The sequence below is a fragment of the Chenopodium quinoa genome, unplaced genomic scaffold (assembly GCF_001683475.1).
Source record: "Chenopodium quinoa cultivar QQ74 unplaced genomic scaffold, ASM168347v1, whole genome shotgun sequence".
NCBI classification, from domain to species: Eukaryota; Viridiplantae; Streptophyta; class Magnoliopsida; order Caryophyllales; family Amaranthaceae; genus Chenopodium; species Chenopodium quinoa.
The window spans coordinates 730,793-751,393 of NW_018743218.1; the positions used below are offsets into that span (position 1 = coordinate 730,793).

The window sequence follows — 20,601 nt, forward strand, 5'->3', positions numbered from 1 at the left end:
AGTTGATTGGATTGAACCAAAGTACTTACATCGATAAGGTACTGGCTGTAGGGTTTCGTAGTGACCCGACACTACGCGGAAGGAAACCCCCCAAGACTCGCCCCTTAATTAAAGCAATTAACAAGCATAATAAACATAATTAAGCAAGACTAAGAACAAGAATTATACCTTTGTTGCGTGCTTTGCTCCCGAAGAGCTCTTACTTCAAAATCCCGAAACTACAAGATCTCCGACGGATCGTACCCTCGACCCGACCCGAGCGTCCCAAGTCTTGAAGGTTAGTCAAGACCCGGACAAACAAAACTATGAGTTTTACGAATCAAAGGTTTACTCTAATTACAAGAGTTGCCTTTTTAATTCCACTCAAGGTTGTGTATTTCCCAATACCATGCCTTTGGTATTTATAGGGAAATGCACCCTTGCACTTCATTTCCCAACCAATGTGGGAGAATGAATAATTTTGATAATTAATTTATTTCCAATATATATTAATAATTAATTCAATCACAATGCAACAAGTGTCAAAGGGAGAGAGAGGGTTAGGTGAGGACCATGAACCTTGGGGGGGACCATTGACTTGCTCCCCAAGGCATTCTCTAAGCTGTTTGGTCCCCACTCCCTCAAACCACCTCAAGCATGCTGTGCTAGCAGCTTGCCTTGCTGGCAAGCCAGCCTAGTCTGCCCAGGTGGCACGCATCACCCAGCCCAGCACTTGCGTGCTGCTAGTAAGCCACGCCTTGTGCTGGGCGCTAGGCGCTACTGCCAGGCCATCGCACACACTCGCACATGCACACGCACAGCTAGGCTAGCTGTTGCGTAGTGCTGCTGCCAAGCATATCTCGCACATGCTTGCATAGCGAGCATGCGTGCTGCTAGCGAGCCACGCATGCTGTCCCCTTGCCTCGCCAGCCACATGCACCACCCTCGCACCACGCACCAGCCTTGCACCACGCACCAGCCTCGCATACACTCGCATGTTGCTGCTGCTGCGATGCCTTCCATGGTGCTGTGCTTGTGTGAGGGGCCTGCGATGGTGCCTAGCACCCAGGCACGCATGCTGCGATGTAGTGCCATGCGAAGGCACGCATGTGCGCAAGCATGCTTGCTATGATGATGCGATAGACTAAGGCACAAGCACACGCACACACGCACTGGCCTAGCGATGGGCTGCTATGGTGCACCTAGTGCTTGCGATGGTGCGATGGGCTGCTATGGTGCACCTAGTGCTTGCGATGGTCAACGATAGTGCCTAGGCATCATTCTAGGGCTGCGATGGTGCGCCTAGCACACCTAGTGTGCTTAGGCTTGCGCCTAGCTATGTTAGGTGCATGCTAGCTCAAACTAGCCTAGCATCCACATGGTTAGACCATTGTGGTGCTACGGCTACGCTCGTACTTGTCGCTTATGATTTTGCGACGCTTGGCCTCGACGCCCTAGGCTCGATAACCGACGTCTGTATTCCTAAAACTCTGTTAACTCATTACATCCTTTCGGATTAATACGTCGTCTCGGATCGGTGATTCGATTGGGTTTGACCCGAAGGGTTCAGTTAAGATTAAGCTGTAATATCAATTGTACCTTGATATTAATGATAGGAAGCGGCCTTGATGTGTGGCGTTTATGCCACCATTTCACCCAATTTCATTAGAGATTTCCCTCGGAATTGTCGCTTGCTCATGCCTTTTCTTACTCATTTTATCTCGACTTGAGTTACTTTAGCTCCCTCTCGTGTTTCCTCTTTTATTTCGTCTTTTCTTTTACTTTCACTGCCTTTTTGTGTGTTTTGATAGTTCCTAGCGCTCGCGGGCGATTCTCGGATCAACGGTTGAAATAAAGTTGCTAGGAAGCTTGCTAAGGGAGTGGAGATGCCAGGAAGGAGTGGGCGCGCAGTAGGTTTAGGCCGTGGGCGCGGACAGGGCCTCAAGCAGAATTCGCATACAAGGTGGAGATGCCCCAGAGATGGCTGGCCGCGGGCGCGACACTTTACCCCGCGGGCGCGGCACTACGGGTATGGAAAAGCTCTCACTCAGCTTGGAGAGGGCGCGACTGCTGGCTGGAGAGCCCTCTCTCGTGCCCATTTCTCCCTAATTTTAGAGAAGACTATAAATACCTCTTGGCTTGAATTTTTTAGGGAACTATTCCATTGACATGAAAAACAATTCTTAGAGAGAGAAAATCTAGGTTTTCTAGAGAGAGAAAAACATTTATCTTTCATGGTTTAATCTTTGTAATCAAATATTCAAGCTTTCTTGTGGATTGTTGCTACTACTTTGATGATTTGGTAATCTTTCATCTTTATAATATCAATCTTACTTTTATTTCTTTAGTTTTGATTTCTTTAGTTTTATTGTTCTTACTTGAGTTTTCCTTCATAAATATTAAAGCTTTATTAGTTTCTTTGATTTCCCTTCAAGTTAGAATCATGCTAGGTTGTGTTGATGTTGAATATATGCTTATATTAGTTGTTATAGCCTTTCCTTTCCTCCTAGCTTAGGTTTTTAGCTAGGGAAGGGGGTGAAAATCATGTGTATTTGATTATCTATTGATTGTTTATTGGGATTTATTCTTGAGTTGATGATTTGAGTTAAAATATGCTTGGAGTTAGTGTGTGCACCTCTAATCTTAAGAGTCTAGCCCTTGATTGAATGCATGAGAATGATTTAATCTAGGTGTGAATGATTTCATCGATTTGCTTGAGTAGTTCCATGAGAATGAACTATCTTAGGTAGAGTTTATACTCCTAGAATTGGTTCCTTATCGATTTTCATTAGTATCCATTGTTCTTGATTGAATCCCCCTCTCCCTAGTACTTTTGCCATTGTTATCTCTTGAATCTAATCCTTTGACTTGCATATAGTAGTGCTTTTTCTTATCTCTTGTTTTAGTTTATGCTAGACTCATTAGTTAATAGTTTGACTATAGCATTTCTCACAACTATATCTCAACACCCTCTTTGTTACTAGCAATTTATCCTATATATCAATTTAATTGTGCTAAATCCCCGTTTCCTTGGGAATCAACCCTACCTTACCACTATCTAAAGGAATTTTGATAGAGATAGGCTAGGAGTTATAAATTGTAAATTTGATCTAGGATAGTAGACCAACGACCTATTGTCCATCGATCAAAATTTTGGCGCCATTGCCGGGGAAATGGCTTGTTTTGCACTTTTAATTTGTGTTATTAGTGGATTTGTTGCTTTTTGTATTATTCTTTTTCCTCTTGCTAGTCATTGCTAGTTGTTTGCTTAGCTTTGGTTAATGCAAAGAAGATCTCAAGGACCACCTACTCACAACATTGATCACGAAATCGACTGCACCTTGAGACAAGTCCGTAGACTTTATCAAGAAGAGGGGCGAGGTTTTGGTGCCATTTTTTATAGTGAAAGTGATTCCTGGTCCTCACATTCCCAAGGTGACGAAATGGAAGGACAATAAGCGGATGTTTTATTTCGTGAGTTCGGTAATCCGGAGGTTTATGAGCTCACCGGTGGGATATTGCTACCCGTCACGGAAACTAATTTCACCATCCATCCTCAATACACTCGAATGGTTCAAGCGGAGCAATTTTTAGGTTCGCCAAGTGAAGACCCCATTGAGCATCTTGATAGATTTCTTGAACTTTGTGCCATGATACAAACCAACCAAGTTTCTCAATAAAACATTCGGATGCACCTATTCCGACAATCTCTTGCGGGGAGGGCAAAGAAGTGGCTCAAGCAAGTCAAGCCTAATTCTCTCACAACATGGAGGGAAATTGTCCAAGCATTTTTGAAAAGGTTCATCTCCAAAGAGAAAACCGCCGACATGAGGAGGAAGATTGCATCTTTTGAACAAGAGGCGGAGGAAAGCCTTAGTGAAGCTTGGGAGAGGGAGGAGAGGAAGATGGTTTGGAACCGATGTCTTGAGCTAATTTGGATGCGGGGGCGGGTGGACAATTGATCAAAGTCCCTCAAAATAAAGTTGAAGCAACAATTGAAGAGGTAGTCAAAAACTACTCTTGGGGACGTAGAAGGAGGAATGCGGCAAAGAAAGGTGGAAAATATGAGTTGGAATAAGTTGATCAATTGCAACATCAAATTGAGCTTTTGACAAAGGGGCTCGCAAAGTTGAACACCAATGTCACTAGTGGTGCAAGCTCCTCCCAAGTCAACTCTTTCTCTTGTCAAAATTGTGGTGGTACAAACCATGACACATCCTATTGTGGAGGTTTAAGCCCGGAGCATGTAGCGACATACAATACAAGGCAATAAGGGTATATGGGAAATGGTGGAGGAGTAGCTTGGAGACAACCACCACCCGGATTTGCAACCCAACCTTAACAATGGAATCAACAAGCTCAACAACCATACAAATCCAACACCCAATATCAAAACCCACCTCCATTCCAAACCTAAAATCAAATAGGAAACTACCCAAGAAACAACCAACACAATAATCAACACCAATACCAAAATCAAAACCAAGCAACTCTAAGAAGTCAAGAGCAAGCATCTCAACCCGATTCTACTCAAACTTAAATTCTTCAACAACTTCAAGCCATGAATCAACAAATGCAAGAATTCAAGGCTCATAACAAGATGGTTGATTCACAACTAGCTCAATTGGCCGAGATGGTTCCTTTCAACTCATCTTCTACTTTGCCCGGACAATCACAAACCAACCCTTCCAACATTGTGAAACCCGACTCTTGCAAGGAAATCACATTGAGACCGGGTGCATCTTATGAGGGTCCCAAGGAAGAGGATAGCAAGGAAAATAAGGAAGGAGAAGAGAAGATGAGTGAAGATAAAGAAGTTGAAGAAGAGAAGGTTGATGAGAAAGAGAAGAGTATGGAGAAAAAGAAGTCTAAGGATGTGGTGACATCCTCAACTTCTAGTGAGGCTAGAAATCTTGATGGACTGGTTCCTTCTCCCGATCGGCTTGCAGAGAGAAAATTGAATGACAAATTTGCAAAGTTTCTAGGTGTGATGAAAAACTTACACATTAACCACCCTTTCATTGAGGTTGTCACACAAATGCCTTCATACTCCAAGTTCTTGAAAGACATTCTCACCAACAAGAGGAAGCTTAATGATGAGCTTATCACTCTTCCCCATCAAGTGAGTGCACTTGTTCAACACAAAATGCCCAAGAAGCAAAAGGATCTGGGAAGCTTCACCTTGTCGGTCAAGATTGGGGACATGGAAGCTAGGGGTGCCTTAGCCGACCTTGGAGCAAGTGTTAGTTTGATCCCTCTATCCATTGCTCAAAAGCTTAACATTGAGATGATCCCCACAAGGAAAACCATTCAATTGGTCGACCGTTCGGTGAAGCTACGTTGTGGTGAATTTGAAGATGTCTCTATTCAAGTTGGGCATATCTATGTGCCTTGTGACTTTGTAGTGATGGATATGGAAGAAGATGTGGATACACCCTTGATTTTGGGTCGTGAAGCTCTTAAGACCTTGGGGGCAGTAATCAATTGCAAGAACAATACCATTACATGTGAGGTAGCTGATGAAAAAATTGTCTTTGAATTCTCCAAGCTACTCAAGACCCCCATGGTTGAGAAGTGCTATAGGGTTGATGTTGTGAATGAAGAACTAGATCGTTTGGGAAGGGTCATGATGAGTCCTCAAGATCCAATGGTTGAAGCTCTCACATGCGTGGAAGAGTACTTCTCTCAAGAAGCAAAGGAGTTTGCCATGGCCATTGAAGAAGCCAAAGAGGAAGAAGCGAGTGATTCTAAGCATGAGGAGCTAGAATTTGAGGAAGAAAAATTGGAGGAGAGTCCTAAGCCTCCTCCCAAGGTAGAACTCAAACCCCTTCCCCCTTCTTTGAAATACGCTTATCTTGGAAATGAAGGGGAATACCCTATTATTGTCAATGCTTCCCTTGATGGTCTTGATTTGGAAAAATTGATTGTTGTTTTGAGAAAATATAGAAATGTGATAGGGTATAGCATTGATGATATCAAGGGTATTAGCCCTTCTTTATGCATGTATCGTATTCACCTTGAGGATGATCAATCCACCTCTATTGAGCCTCAAAGGAGGTTGAACCCCAACCTCCAAGAGGTTGTCAAGAAAGAAATTTTGAAATTGCGTGAGGCGGGTATAATCTATGCTATCTCCAATAGAAAGTGGGTTAGCCCGGTTCACGTGGTTCTAAAAAAGGGTGGAATGACCATTGTCAAGGGAGAGGGAGGAGAGGAAATCTCCACCCGGACGGTGACCGGGTGGAGGATGTGCATTGATTATAGGAAGTTGAACAAAAACACTAAGAAAGATCATTTTCCTCTCCCCTTCATGGACCAAATGTTGGAAAGACTCTCCCATCATGCTTTCTTTTGCTTTTTGGATGGATATTCCGGCTTTTTCCAAATTCCCATCCATCCAAATGATCAAGAGAAAACTACTTTTACGTGTCCATATGGGACATTTGCATACCGAAGAATGCCATTCAGGTTATGTAATGCTCCCTCAACTTTCCAACGATGCATGACCTCCATTTTTTCTGAAATGCTTGAAAATGAGATTGAAGTTTTTATGGATGATTTTAGTGTTGGTGGCTCGTCTTTTGACACATGTCTTATTAACCTTGAAAAAGTTTTGAAAAGGTGTCAAGAGACGAGTTTAGTGTTGAATTGGGAAAAATGCCATTTTATGGTCGAGGAAGGTATTGTCCTAGGCCATAAAGTATCAAAAAAGGGCATTGAAGTTGACTCGGCTAAGGTTTTGGTGATTTCTAAGTTGCCCCCTTCTACCTCCGTTACGGGAGTGAGAGCTTTTCTTGGGCATGCCGGTTTTTACCGGAGGTTTATCAAAAAAAATTTCATCAATCGCCAAGCCCTTAACCGAGTTACTCAAAAAGGACGTTGTGTTCAATTTTGATGAGGCTTGCCTTGAGGCATTTCGAAAACTCAAGGAAGCTCTCATCTCCTCTCCTGTTGTGCAAGCTCCGGATTGGAGCTTACCCTTTGAATTAATTTGTGATGCTAGTGATCTTGCAGTAGGTGCCGTACTTGGACAAAAGAAAGAAGAGAGATCTTGTGTCATCTACTATGCAAGTAGAACACTCGACGAAGCTCAAAGGAATTATACCACAACGGAGAAGGAAATGCTAGCGGTTGTCTTTTCCATGGATAAGTTCCGGTCCTACCTCATATGCTCAAAGGTGATAGTCTACACGGATCACATAGCGGTCCGCTATCTTATGACCAAAATGGAAGCGAAACCGCGTCTTATCCATTCGGTTCTTTCTCTCCAATACTTTGACATTGAGATGAGGGATAAAAAAGGAGCGGAGAAATATGTAGCGGATCATCTATCTAGAATTCCTTTTGAGAATAAGGAGCAGGTGCCTATCAATGAAGAGGTGGGGTTTGAGACCCTCATGGCTATGGCGTCAACATCAAGCCCTTGGTATGCGGACATTTCCAATTATCTAGCTTGTGGAGTCGTTCCCCCATAATTCTCCTCTCAACAAAGGAAAAGATTTTTCAAGGAAGTGAGGAGGTATTTTTGGAATGATCCTTATTTGTTCAAGCAATGTGGAGATGGCCTCTTTCGGAAATGTGTTTCGGATCATGAGATAGAAGGAGTTCTTGAACATTGCCACTCATTGCCATGTGGAGGGAATGGAGGAGTTGAAAAGACCGTGGCAAAGATCTCCCTATCTCTTCTTTGGTGGCCAACAATGCATAAGGATGCCCACAAATTTGTCTCACGGTGTGACAAATGCCAAAGAAGTGGTGGCATAACCAAAAGGGATGAAATGCCTCAACAAAACATTTTGGAGGTCGAGCCATTCGATGTTTGGGGTGTCGACTTCATGGGGCCTTTTGTCTCTTCTTGTGGAAATCTTTATATCTTCGTGGCGGTGGACTATGTGACCAAGTGGATCGAAGCTAAACTCTCCCCCACCAATGACCACAAGGTTGTGCTCAAGCTCCTTAAGAATGTTATTTTCCCGCGATTCGGGGTTCCAAGAGTTCTAATTAGTGATGGTGGTTCTCATTTTTCCAAGAAGCAACTCGAAGCTCTCCTCAAACGATATGGGGTTCATCACAAGGTCGGTCTACCTTACCACCCCCAAACTTAAGGACAAGTGGAGGTATCAAATAGGGAGATCAAGAACCTCCTTGAGAGGATGGTCAACAAGACTAGAAAAGATTGGTCTCTCAAGCTCGATGATACGCTTTGGGCTCTAAGGACGGCGTACAAAACCCCCATAGGCACAACCCCTTATCGGTTGGTGTATGGGAAAGCTTGTCACTTGCCGGTTGAGTTGGAATACAAGGCTTGGTGGGCGATCAAGGAGCTAAACATGGACATGTCTTTAGCGGGAGAGAAGAGATTGCTTAAGCTTAACGAACTTGAGGATCTCTGGTACGATGCATATGAGAACTCAAGGTTCTACAAGGAGAGGACTAAGAGATGGCACGACCGGCACATAAGGAATAAGAGCTTCAAGGTTGGAGATAAGGTGTTGTTGTTCAACTCGAGGCTTCGGTTGTTTCCCGGAAAATTAAAATCCAAGTGGTCGGGGCCTTTCACAATTTCGAAGACTACTCCTTACAGATCCTTTGAGTTGGAAGCGGAGGGGAACAAGTTCATGGTTAATGGCCACCGTTTGAAGCTCTACCATTGCAATGACCAAGTTGGCATAATTGAGTGCATGAGGCTTGATCCACCGGATCCTAAGCCACTTGATTGATGACGATGCGTTATGATCAAGCTAATGACCTTTTAAAGAAGCGCTTCTCGGGAGGCAACCCGAGTTCTCAACTCTTTGATTTTTGTGTCTTTTGTGTTTGATTTTTTTTTGGTATGATTTTTCTTAGTTCTCTTATGGTGTGTTTTTTTCTTTTCATATAGGTTCTTGAATCTTTGAGTACTTGGCCTACAATCTTGATTTGAATGCGTTAAGGGGTTTAGAAGTGAAGAAGGTGGAGATGCCTGGGAGATGCCCAGGAGAGGGCTCTCCACCCAGACTCGCGGGCGCGGCATCTAGGCTCGCGGGAGCGACGTTTCTTGGTTCAAGAAATTGAAGAAGGATGAGATGCCTCGGAGATGCCCAGGAGAGGGCGCGGAGGCCTAAGCCGCGGGCGCGGCATGAGAATCCGCGGGCGCGGAAGAGCTTTCAGCAAAAATCGAATGCAAGGTGGAGATGGCAGGGAGATGCCTAGCCGCGGGCGCGGCCTTGACCCCCGCGGGTGTGGCACTTTACCCCGCGTGCGCGACACTGCGATTTTTAATCGGGCTCATCTCCTAAAACCCGAAAATATTTCCCCCAAATTTCCATATTTTTCCCCTCTCTCTCTCTCTCTCTCTCTCTCTCTCTCTCTACCCTTCACTCCTCTTCAACCCTAACTCATTTTTCATCAAATCTTTCCCCAAAATCATCAAATTTCTTCACTATTCTTGAAGTTTCTCAACAAAAATCTCAATTTCCACCATCAAAAACCCCAAAATCTCGGTTATACTCCTTGTGTGGGATTTGGTTTCTTCATTGAGGGATCTTGGAGGTGGGATTCTCTTCTTCTTCAAAAGGCTAGTAGGAGTAATCATTGGAACCCATTGTTGGTATATATTTCTTCTTACTCTCTATTTCCTTTGATTTTGAATGGTATGCTTGTTTGAGAAAACTTCTTGCTTGTGAATTTTCATGTTGAAATTTTTGATGGTTGTATTCATCTATCATCCTAACTTCATTGATTTTTGAGTTGTTACTTGTTATAGTTGTCTTCCCTTTATAGATTTCTTGGTTGTGAGTTGTTATTGGTGATTATTTGGAAGTGTTCTTGGTGGTTTTCGATTGGTTTTTAAAGTTGTTGTAGTTGATTATTGGTGTAAATTGTGAGGTGATCTTCTTGGTGATTGCATATTACTGTGGGTAAATATGGTGTTTGGTTCAAAGAAAAGAAAGAGCGGGAAAGAACCTCACGGTTCATCATCCGCAACCCCCGACCCAACTGAGCAACCCAACCCACCACTACCACCCATTAAATTTCACGATAAGAATCATAAACCTAGATATGATAACCTTCAAAATCGAAAATTGAGACCAACTAAACACTATCATCAACCTACCACTACCAAACTCGGCATTGACGAGGATTGTTGGTTCCTATTCAACAACCTCGGGCTAGGCTCATTCATGACAAGTGCCTTTCGAACCTACAAAGAGCCAACCCTTGAGTTCCTTGCCTCTTTTGAATGTCATGCCGCCGGAAATCGGGAACTCAACATCTCTTTCCAGCTATTCAATAAAAAAGAAACCTTCTCCCTTTGACAGTTCAACCAACTGTTAGACCTCAACCCAGATGCAGATATGTTCTTCCCAGAGCATGAGGGACTCCGTGATTATGAGCCCATTCATTGGTGGAAAGTTCTTACAAGATTGAATGCCTTCAACTCCAAATATTCCCTAGCTAGCCAAATTAAGCACCCAGCTATGCGCCTTCTACATAGATTGCTTGGGTATATGGTCTTCAACAAGCAGGATTTGGGGAAAATTACCATTGAGGAGATCCATATACTATGGCTTGCTACAAGGCCGGATATTGGGCACAAAATGAGCTTCGGGTATCTCTTTACTAAGTGTGTTGAAGGTGTTCTCTCGGGTACAAAGAAGGGGGAGATTCACTTTGGGGGGATGATAACTAGGTTGGCCGAGAAGTTTGGCCACGGTTATAAATTGGAGTCCTGCACGCCTGTGGGGAAGAGTGATGGGAGCGACATTTGGCTCGACCTCGATCAGTTAAAAACCATGAAATTCATCGCCGATACTAAGGATCGAGGACGAACTTGGTGCTTACTTGTTTCATATGAGCATCATTGCTTCCTCCCTAAGCCAAGGTTCACTTCCCACACGAGGGAAGGGGTTAGTCACCCTTGGTGGGTCAAGAAGGACTCGGGAATCCTCCCTTCTGCTAGGATGGAACTGGGTGAGGACTCCGGAGAGGGTTTTGGGCCGGAGGAAGATGAAGAGGTGATAAGAGTTTCCCCTTTTAGGCAACAACAACAACATTAAGAACAACGTAGCCATCATCAACAACAATACGCTCATCCCGGCTACCAACGGGAAATGGAAGCAATGCGGGCACAAATGGAAAGCATGCAACTTGGCATGCAAGGTATGTTTGCTTCCCACCAACACCTTTCTTACCAAACCAACGCTTTGTATGATTTGAGCGTACGTAGAGGGGATGTCACCCCCAGTCAACTACCCATATGTGGCGGCCCAACAAGGGCCCGTGCCATCTTGGGGGGGTGACAACCAACCTACGTACCCCTATTGGCAAGGGTCTTTAGACCCTAATGTGCCTAGGCGCGATTTCCCTGATGAGTTCGGTCATTATGATTACCGGGTTTTGGGTGGGAGTGATTACAAGGGTGATCCTAACTACCCCTATGTTGATCCCTCTCACCACGCACCCCTTGTCCAACCCGAACCATATGACCAATTATCCGCATCCCAACTTGACCACTTCAAAGGTCATTATGGGTGGCCACCTGGCTACTCCGGAGGTTGGGACCCCTGTGGGCCCCCCTCGGATTTCTCTTATGTCAGTTGGAATGCGGATAACGATGGTGTCGGCCCAAGTGGCCATTAGTTTCCTCCTTGTTCTTTTTGTTCCCACCCTTTGTTGCCCCTCCCTTTTATTCCATGTTTTTGTCAAGCATCGGGGACGATGCTTTACTCTAGTGTGGGGGGGGGGGGGGTGCTTGAGTCAAAGGAGAGTGTTAGGGAATGCTTTAGTTAAGTGTGGGGGAAAAGCACCTAGGACTCATGGGACTTTTTAGGGGGTTTGGGTTTAGGTGTGTTGGTAGCATTGTTGTTGTTGTTTGGTGTCTATGATGTCCATTTCTATAATGATGATGATATGATGATGATGATGATGATGATTTCTTGATGATGGTATGTTTGGGTAGTAGGTCATACCCAAATGATTGAGTTCATGGATTTTCTCTCTCTCTTTAGTACTAACTTCTTTTTCTTTGTAGTGTTTGTCTTGTTTTTCTTCTTTTTTCTCTCTCTCTCTTGTAGCTTGGAAGAAATTGGACGCGACATGTGGAGACACGGTAAATTGCATGGTTGCTTTATTCTTTCTTCAAGAGACATGGGTGAGATCTTTCCTTCTCGTGTTGTGTTTAGTTTAGGATTTAGCTTAGGAAGGAGTTGAATGGTTCGAGGATGTTTGCATGCGGTTCTAAGGAACCTGGGATTGTTGGTATTGATACCGAACGATCACTTGTATGTCGATTGGGATTAATTTGAATCTTTACGCCTCTTGTATGAACACTTTTGATTCCTTTCTTCTTTTGTTCCACTTTCGTTTGTGTGATAAGCATAATTATGGCATGATGATATGGTAGTATCTTGGAACTTGCTTGCTCGTTTGGACTCTATCTCCGTGATGGTGCATCTTAGAATGTTTGTCCTTATACTTAACCTTATGATGAGATGCACGTTTGGAGATTGTTATTGATTGAATTAGTCGAGTCTTAGTCAAGGTAGCAAGGGCAAGAATTAGTGATGGCGTTTGAACCCTTAGTTCACGGTTTGTGGTAAGATGGAGTTGCTCCTCATGGTGGATTTGAAGCCCCCTAGTTGGTAGTTGCTTACTCTTCTCATCCCTAGTGAGGTTCATTTTGTTCAAGCCTTCATCAACTTGTTGAGCGGCGATTTTAGGATCCTCATCTATGCATGCTTGAATCCTTGTGTTGTTTATTAGCTCCCAAGATCGTGACTGTGGACTTTTGAGGGAGGAAAAGGGCACAATTTCTCATTTTCATTTATATTTTCTTCTATTTAGTTACAAATTTGATTTTCTCTTTTGCATCAACCTCCTTGCCAACCAATTTGAGCCTTATGTTTCCCATTCTTGTCTCAACCCCAATACAAGCTTAACGACCTAAGTTTTACCAACCATTTTAGTTAGTGAAGCATTGGGCTTGTAAGGCTAGTACGAAGAGTGTAGTGAGTATGAGCAAGATTCTTCTTTGAAATTGTTTTGGAGCAAAGTCTTATGATGAAAAGTCTAACATGCAAGAAAAACTTGGGGGTTGTTGCTAAAAAAAATAAAAAAATAATAAAAAATAATAAAATTTGTGAAAATGAGAAGTTGATCTATCTTGTAAATCCTTGAATAAGGTTAGTGATGCGAATGAAATCAAAATGTTTGGATGATCGTTTGAGTTGTTGTGTTTTGAGTTTTGATCTTGAGGGTTGACCTTCCTCTTGCTTCACTTAGGAATTACCGCCACTATTTCAAATTGTTCTTCCGACCTCTACCTTAACCCGTGTCATTACTACCCATGTAAATCCCCTTAGACCTTAGGAGTACGTGGTCAATAACCGGTGGAGGGAGATGGTTTTCAACCCTATGGATAGAGCCTGTATAGATGAGATGTCGGGATGATCTTTTACCTCCTCAAAATAATTCTTTTTCCGGTTCCTTCGTGGAATCATGAGGAGCCACCTAGGGGGACGATTTGAAGCTAGTAGGGGGAACGCAGACCGTTTTAGAGGGGACTAGGGAGGAGGATGACTCATTAGTTCTCTATGCTTGGCTTAGACTTAACTCTTGCATTCTTTAGCATCTTAAGGCGTGCATGCATCATGCAATTGAGTATGGCCAATATTCTTTAATGTTGTTATTCATGGTTGGGTCCGAACAAAGCAATTGTCCATTTAGAAATCTAATGTTGTTTTTCCAAAGCCATGCCATATTATGTTTATCTTTGTGGTGTTTGTTTTATCTTTTTCTTTTTGGTTTTGCTTGAGGACAAGCAAGAGGCAAGTGTGGGGGATTTTGATGTGTGGCGTTTATGCCACCATTTCACCCTATTTCATTAGAGATTTCCCCCGGAATTGTCGCTTGCTCATGCCTTTTCTTACTCATTTTATCTCGACTTGAGTTACTTTAGCTCCCTCTCGTGTTTCCTCTTTTATTTCGTCTTTTCTTTTACTTTCACTGCCTTTTTGTGTGTTTTGACAGTTCCTAGCGGTCGCGGGCGATTCTAGGATCAACGGTTGAAATAGAGTTGCTAGGAAGCTTGCCAAGGGAGTGGAGATGCCAGGAAGGAGAGGGCGCGCAGCAGCTTAGGGCAGCGGGCGCGGCACAGATAACCGAGGGCGCGGACTGGGCCTCAAGCAGATTTCGCATACAAGGTGGAGATGCCCCAGAGATGGCTGGCCGCGGGCGCGGCCTGGAACCCAGCAAGAGCGACACTTTACCCCGCGGGCGCGGCACTGCGGGTCTAGCGAAGCTCGCACCCAGCTTGGAGAGGGCGCGACTGCTGGCTGGAGAGCCCTCTCTCGTGCCCATTTCTCCCTATTTTTAGAGAAGACTATAAATACCTCATGGCTTGAATTTTTTAGGGAACTATTCCATTGACATGAAAAACAATTCTTAGAGAGAGAAAATCTAGGTTTTCTAGAGAGAGAAAAACACTTATCTTTCATGGTTTAATCTTTGTAATCAAATATTCAAGCTTTCTTGTGGATTGTTGCTACTACTTTGATGATTTGGTAATCTTTCATCTTTATAATATCAATCTTACTTTTATTTATTTAGTTTTGATTTCTTTAGTTTTATTGTTCTTACTTGAGTTTTCCTTCATAAATATTAAATCTTTATTAGTTTCTTTGAATTCCTTTCAAGTTAGAATCATGCTAGGTTGTGTTGATGTTGAATATATGCTTATATTAGTTGTTATAGCCTTTCCTTTCCTCCTAGCTTAGGTTTTTAGCTAGGGAAGGGGGTGAAAATCATGTGTATTTGATTATCTATTGATTGTTGATTGGGATTTATTCTTGAGTTGGTGATTTGAGTTAAAATATGCTTGGAGTTAGTGTGTGCTCCTCTAATCCCAAGAGTCTAGCCCTTGATTGAATGCATGAGAATGATTTAATCTAGGTGTGAATGATTTCATTGATTTGCTTGAGTAGTTGCATGAGAATGAACTATCTTAGGTAGAGTTTATACTCCTAGAATTGGTTCCTTACCGATTTTCATTAGTATCCATTGTTCATGATTGAATCCCCCTCTCCTTAGTGCTTTTTCCATTGTTATCTCTTGAATCTAATCCTTTGACTTGCATATAGTAGTGCCTTTTCTTATCTCTTGTTTTAGTTTATGCTAGACTCATTAGTTGATAGTTTGACTATAGCATTTCTTACAACTATATCTCAACACCCTCTTTGTTACTAGCAATTTATCCTATATATCAATTTAATTGTGCTAAATCCCCGTTTCCTTGGGAATTGACCCTATCTTACCACTATCTAAAGGAATTTTGATAGAGATAGGCTAGGAGTTATAAATTGTAAGTTTGATCTAGGATAGTACAACAATGACCTATTGTCCACCGATCAGGCCTCCACCTAGGCATTCCGATCACTTGATCTTACTGAAGAATTAACTCTGCGATAATTCTGAGCCCTCTATCAGAAGAATACACTTGTTGGAAGGACACCGTTCCTTTCAATCTCCCACTTGTCCTTCCGGACAAGTGTGCATACAGTGTATAGCCCATTTCCTATGTCTCTTAATGTTTCTTCGTGAACTATAAGGTAAGATTCATCGTCATCCTTATTACGTTCAAAAGTTTTTCTCGATCTCCAAGTTCGACTGTGAATAAGCATATGATTTCTAAAATCCATCTGAGCATGGCCATGCATTTTCACAGTCTCGCTCTTTGAGCGGCCTTGTAAACAACAAAACATTTTCCCTATTGTTAATAGGGGGACAATCCCAGTCTTGCATTGTAAGTTCCTCTTACTAAGAGGACTTAGTCTCCCGAGTGTTCCCGTTATGATCCCCAGTTATGGCAGACGTTAGGAAACATCAAAGAGTCTAGTACTCAAACAAGAAAACTTCACAATACTTATGGTCGGAGGAAACAGGTTCCGATAGTCATAATGAGAAATGTACTTATGATAATTTTTGAAATTTCTTAAGTACTCTCATAGGTCTTATCCAGTACAGTTCCAAACTGTACCTGTGCAAATGATTTATGACTGTCACATCCTCGCAGCACAAGAAACGGTGCTGTAAATCATACTACACACTAATCTATGGCGGTCATCAATCGTCCATCTGTTAGATGACCTCGATTAGGAACAATTTTCGATTTAAATATTCAATGTTCACTTAACAGGTGTTTCTTTATCCAAGACTTGGTCTTGATACCTTGTTTTGAATATTTTCGTAAATCGAATGAACTCATTATTTAATTCTAAACCACAATTAAATAGTAATGGAGTGAATGATAATTTTGCACGAAAATTAATTACTCCATAAATGAATGGCTTCATTACAGTGTCTTACATTAAACATCGTATTTAATTAAAACACATGTACAGGGAATTTCAAAGCCAGTCTCCAACATGCTTGATTCCCATCGCCTCAATGTGTTTGTTGTGTTTCACCTGAGGCAGCGGTTTAGTCAAAGGATCGGCCCTATTATCATCTGTGCCGATCTTGCAAATTATAATTTCACCTTCGGATTTCCATTCCCTTATCATGTGAAATCGCCTTTGGACATGTTTGACCTTCTGGTGCTCTCTTGGCTCTCTAGCCTGAGCAATAGCTCCATTGTTATCACAGTAGAGATCTATCGGTCCGATGATGGAGGGTATAACACCAAGTTCACTGACGAACTTTCGAATTTAAATAGCGTCCTTAGCAGCTTCTGAAGCAGCCAAGTATTCGGCTTTAGTTGTGGAGTCTGCAGTTGTGCTCTTCTTGGCACTCTTCCAGCTAAATGCTCCTCCATTTAGGCAAAATATGTACCTTGGCTGTGACTTGAAGTCGTCTCTGTCAATCTGGAAGCTAGCGTCGGTGTAACCTTCAATAACCAGATCTTTGTGGCCACCATAAACCAGGAATTTATCCTTGTTCCTTTTCAGGTACTTCAGGATATTCTTGGCCGCAGTCTAATGCGCCTCTCCTGGGTTCGATTGGTATCGGCTCGTTGCACTCAAGGCATACGATATATCTGGCCTTGTACATATCATGGCATACATGATCGATCCGATCAGCGAAGCATATGGGATCTGATTCATTCTTTCTCGCTCAACAGGTGTCTGCGGACACTGTTTCTTGCTGAGAGTTATGCCATGGGACATGGGTAAATGCCCTCTCTTGGCATTCTCCATGTTGAATCGAGCCAGTACCTTATCAATGTAAGTACTCTAGCTTAATCCAATCATCCTTTTAGATCTATCTCTGTAAATCTTAATGCCCAATATGTACTGTGCCTCTCCTAAGTCCTTCATTGAAAAACACTTTCCCAACCAGCCCTTTACGGACTCCAGTAATTTTGTGCTGTTTCCAATGAGAAGTATGTCATCCACATACAAGACTAAGAATGCAATATCACTCCCACTGACCTTCTTGTATACACAAGATTCATCTGGATTCTTGATAAATCCAAATTTGCTAATGGCTTCATCAAATCGCAGATTCCAACTTCTGCTGGCTTGCTTCAATCCATAAATGGACTTCTTCAGCTTGCAAACCTTTCCAGCGTTTCCTGGATCGAGAAAACCTTCTGGCTATGTCATATACATAGTTTCTTCCAAAATTCCATTTAGGAAGGCGGTTTTGACATCCATCTGCCATATTTCATAATCGTAATATGCAGCAATCGCTAGGATGATCAGGACGGATTTTAGCATTGCAACTGGTGAAAAAGTTTCATCGTAGTCAATCCCGTGGATTTGTCTATAACCTTTTGCCACCAGTCTAGCTTTGTATATCGATACATTTCCATCCTTGTCTGTCTTCACTTTGAAGATCCATTTGCAACCAATGGGTGCATAACCCTCGGGCAAATTTACCAAGTCCCAGACTTAATTTTCAAACATGGAGTCCATCTCGGATCTCATGGCCTCTTGCCATTTTGCAGAGTCGGGGCTCGTCATAGCTTGCTTGTATGTCGCTGGCTCATCACCATCCATGACTAGGATGTCCTGATCATTGGTTAAGACAATACCGAGGGATCTGTCTAGTTGAGATCTTTGCCGTTGTGACCTACAAAGGGTAACCGGTTGAGCATTTTCATTGTCAATTTGATTCTGACCAATCTTCTGAGATGCTTCCATAGCATCTAGATTGTCAGTTTTATCAGGTTGACATTGCTGCTCGTCCTCTCGAACTTCGTCGAGTTCGATTTTCCTCCCACTTGTCATTTTGGAAAGGTGATCCTTCTCCAAAAAGACATCATCACGAGCAATAAACACTTTGTTCTCGGATTTATTGTAGAAGTAATACCCTTTGGTTTCTTTTGGATATCCCACAAAGAAACACTTATCCGATTTGGGGTGAAGTTTGTCCGAAATTAATCGTTTGACATATGCTTCGCATCCCCAAATCTTGAGAAAAGACAACCTAGGAGGTTTCTTAGTCCATAATTCATATGGAGTCTTTTCAAAGCCTTTGACGGAGCTTTGTTCAGTGTTAGTGCTGCAGTTTGTAGCGCATGTCCCCAGAAAGAGATAGGGAATTCACTAAGACCATCATTGATCGAACTATGTCTAACAAGGTTCGATTCCTCCGTTCAGATACTCCGTTCCATTGAGGAGTTCTGGGAGGTGTCAACTCTGAAAGAATACCATTTTCTTTCAAGTGATCATCGAATTCATGGCTCAAATATTCGCCACCTCGATCCTATCGAAGTGCTTTAATTTTCTTGCCAAGTTGATTTTCAATTTCTTTCTGAAATTCTTTGAATTTCTCAAAGGATTCAGATTTATTCGACATTAAGTAGATATAGCCATATCTACTAAAATCGTCAGTAAAGGTGATGAAATATCGGTAACCTTGTCTTGCGGGTGTACTCATTGGTCCACATACATCCGTGTTTATTAGACTTAAAAAGTCACTTGCCCTTTCTCCCAACTTGGAGAATGGCTGTTTTATCTTCTTGCCTAATAGACATCCTTCGCAATTTTCAAAAGACTCTAAGTCGAATGAGTCAAGAACACCTTCTTGAATAAAGGTGTGAGCCACATCCGGTATCTAATACCCACGATGTTTTGCTAGCGAAGTTTAAGTATATAACGAAAATACCTGATGAAGAAGCAACATTGCCGTTCTTTTTATCTTCCTTGAATTTGAGGCAGTCCCGTTTCCAATGTCCCTTCTTCTTGCAGTAGAAACATTCGGAATCAGACTTAGAAGAGGCTGCCTTTTTGTCCTTGCTGCCCTTGGCAGAGTTTGACTTAGGCGGGAACTTATTCTTTTTCCCTTTAAAGCTCTTCTTTTTGCCCGGACGTTTGAATAGCTTGCCAAATCGAGAATAAAACCAAGTTTTAAAATTAATTAAAACGAGCATCTAATCTAAGTAAAAGAACATGAACCAGAAAAATTAACTCTTTTAAAACACCTTAATTAATAAGTAATTGCAAAAAGTAAAAGGAGTGTGGCTCCGATACCGCTGTAGGGTCTCGTAGTGATCCAACACTACGCGGAAGGAAACCCTCCAAGACCCGCCCCTTAATTAAAGCAATTAACAAGCATAATAAACATATTTAAGCAAGACTAAGAACAAGAATTATACCTTTGTTGCGTGCTTCACTTCCGAAGAGCTCTTAATTCAAAATCCCGAAACTACGAGATCTTCGACGGATTGTACCCTCGACCCGACCCGAGCGTCCCAAGTCTTGAAGGTTAGTCAAGATCCGGACAAACAAAACTATGAGTTTTACGAATCAAAGGTTTACTCTAATTTCAAGAGTTGCCTTTTTAATTCCAGTCAAGGTTGTGTATTTCCTAATACCATGCCTTTAGTATTTATACGGAAATGCACCCTTGAACTTTATTTCCCAACCATTGTGGGAGAATGAATAATTTTAATAATTAATTTAGAATGAATAATTTTAATAATTAATTTATTTCTAAAATAAATTAATAATTAATTCAATCACAATGCAACAAGTGTCAAAGGGAGAGAGAGGGTTAGGTGAGGACCATGAACCTTGGGGGGGACCATTGCCTTGCTCCCCAAGGAATGCTCCAAGCTCTTTGGTCCCCAGTCCCTCAAACCGCCTCAAGCATGCTATGCTGGCAGCTTGCCTTGTTGGCCAACCAGCCTAGTCTGCCCAGCTGGCACGCATCACCCAGCCCAGCACTTGCGTGCTACTAGCGAGCCACGCCTTGTGCTGGGCGCTGGGTGCTGCTGCCAGGCCATCGCACACACTCGCACATGCACACGCACAACCAAGCTAGTTGTTGTGTAGTGCTGCTGCCTAGCATATCTCGCACATGCTCGCATAGCGAGCATGCGTGCTGCTAGTGAGCCACGCATGCTGGCCCCTTGCCTCGCCAGCCACATGCACCACCCTCGCACCGCGCACCAGACTTGCACCACGCACCAGCCTCGCATACACTCGCATGCTGCTGCTGCTGCGATGCCTTCCACGCACACGCACACAAGGCGTGCCATGGTGTTGTGCTTGTGCGAGGGGCCTGCAATGGTGCCTAGCACCCAGGCGCGCATGCTGCGATGCAGTGCCTGATAAGTGGCATTTATGCCACTATTTTGATCCTCTAATCGCGGTATTTTTCTACGTTTGTCCCTTATTTGTACCCGTTTTGCTCCGT

General features: G+C 42.9%; 1 protein-coding gene across 1 annotated transcript; it reads left to right on the forward strand.

Annotated features, from left to right (window-relative positions):
* The first annotated feature begins 8,132 nt into the window (after nucleotides 1-8,132).
* Nucleotides 8,133-8,699, forward strand: LOC110734766. The gene has a single exon (XM_021914915.1). The coding sequence runs from the start codon at nucleotides 8,133-8,135 to the stop codon at nucleotides 8,697-8,699; it is 567 nt and encodes a 188-aa protein (XP_021770607.1).
* The last annotated feature ends 11,902 nt before the right edge of the window (nucleotides 8,700-20,601 follow it).